This window comes from Psammomys obesus, unplaced genomic scaffold, assembly GCF_907164565.1.
Source record: "Psammomys obesus unplaced genomic scaffold, mPsaObe1.curated_primary_1811, whole genome shotgun sequence".
NCBI classification, from domain to species: Eukaryota; Metazoa; Chordata; class Mammalia; order Rodentia; family Muridae; genus Psammomys; species Psammomys obesus.
Window position 1 is genome coordinate 1448412 of NW_026592368.1, and position 1732 is coordinate 1450143.

At 35.3% G+C, this 1732-nt stretch overlaps 1 protein-coding gene across 1 annotated transcript in view; it reads right to left on the reverse strand.

Annotated features, from left to right (window-relative positions):
* Positions 1 to 300: 300 nt before the first annotated feature.
* The window catches only part of LOC129681275 (zinc finger protein 431-like), an 8059-nt gene continuing 6627 nt past the window's right edge, over positions 301 to 1732 (reverse strand). Inside the window, 2 exon segments of the mRNA XM_055613180.1 lie at positions 301 to 477; positions 621 to 1726. Of these exon segments, the coding sequence (XP_055469155.1) occupies positions 301 to 477; positions 621 to 1726 (1283 nt within the window).

The window sequence follows — 1732 nt, forward strand, 5'->3', positions numbered from 1 at the left end:
CCTCATCAACCAGTAATGTCAGGATGACAATAAATTTTTGTCATATGCATTGACATAGTGTTTTATTTTCTTTGATTCAGTGGAACGAAGAACACAAAGCCTTACCATATTGCTTATATTCTCAGAATTTCTCTCCAGTATGAAACTTTTATGATGATAAAGAATATAGATATGTACAAAGGCCTCACATTTTAACACAATCAAAATTTATCTCCTGTATGAATTCTCTCATGATGATTATAGAAATGAGGAACTTCACCATGTAAATACATTCATAGTCTTTCTGTCCAGTAGTGATTCTTACATGACTTTGAAGATGATTCTGAAGATAAACAGTTTTAACACATTGGTTATATTCATAAGGTTTCTCTCCAGTATGTGTTCTTTAATTCTTAGGGGTTTACTATTACACGAAAAGGCTTTATCACATTGGTTACATTCATAATGTGTCTCTCCAGTGTGTATTCTTTTACGTACGTGGAGATTATTATGGCATGCAAAGGCTTTGTGATAATGGTCACTTCAATATGTATTCTCGTCTTAGATGACTGTTACATGAAAAGCCTTTATGACATTGTTTAAATTCATAAGGATTTTCTGCAATATGTACTTTTATACATTAGGAGATGACTGTGTTGTACAAAGGTGATAGCACACTGATTACATTCATAAGATTTTTCTCCAGGGTGTTTTTTTTTTGTTTTCAGGAACTAGCCTGAAATGCATTAGACTTCATCATGTTGGATATATTCATAGGATTTCTCTCCAGTGTGAGTTCTTTTATGTACTACCAAATGACTGTTCTGGGGAAAGGCTTTACCATATTGGTTACATTTATAAGGTTTCTCTCCAGTGTGAGTTCTCTTGTGTATTAGGAGAGTCTTGTTACGTTTAAAGGCTTTACTACATTGGTTACATTCATAAGGTTTCTCTCCACTGTGTGTCCTTTTATGTCTTAGGAGATGACTGTTACGTGCAAAGACTTTACCGCATTGGTTACATTTGTAAGGCTTCTCTCCAGTGTGAGTTCTTTTATGTATTAGAAGAATACTGTTCTGTGAAAAGGCTTTCCCACATTGGTAACATTCATAAGGTTTCTCTCCAGTGTGAGTTCTTTTATGATTTAGGAGATGACTGTTCTGTGTAAAGGATTTACCACATTGGTTACATTCATAAGGTTTCTTTCCAACATGTGTCCTTTTATGTCTTAGAAGATTACGGTAACTGACAAAGGCTTTACCACACTGATTACATTTATGAGGCTTCTCTCCAGTGTGTGTCCTCTTATGTTCTAGGAGATCATTGTTACGTGCAAAGGCTTTACCACATTGGTTACATGCATAACGTTTCTCTCCAGTGTGTGTCCTTTTATGCATTAGAAAAATACTGTTATATGCAAAGGCTTTACCACATTCATAAGGTTTTTCTCCAGTGTGTGTCCTTTTATGTATTTGGAGAGTACTGTTACATAGAAAAGCTTTACCACACTGGATACATTCATAAGGTTTCTCTGCAGTGTGAGTTCTTTCATGGTTTAGAAGATGACTCCTCTGCATAAAGGCTTTACCACATTGGTTACACTCATAAGGTTTCTCTCCAATATGTGTCCTTTTATGTCTTCGGACATGACTGTTACTTGCAAAGGCTTTACCACACTGGTTACATTCATAAGGTTTCTCTCCATTGTGTGTTCTTTCATGTATTAGATTACAGTTCTGTGCAAAGCCTTTAC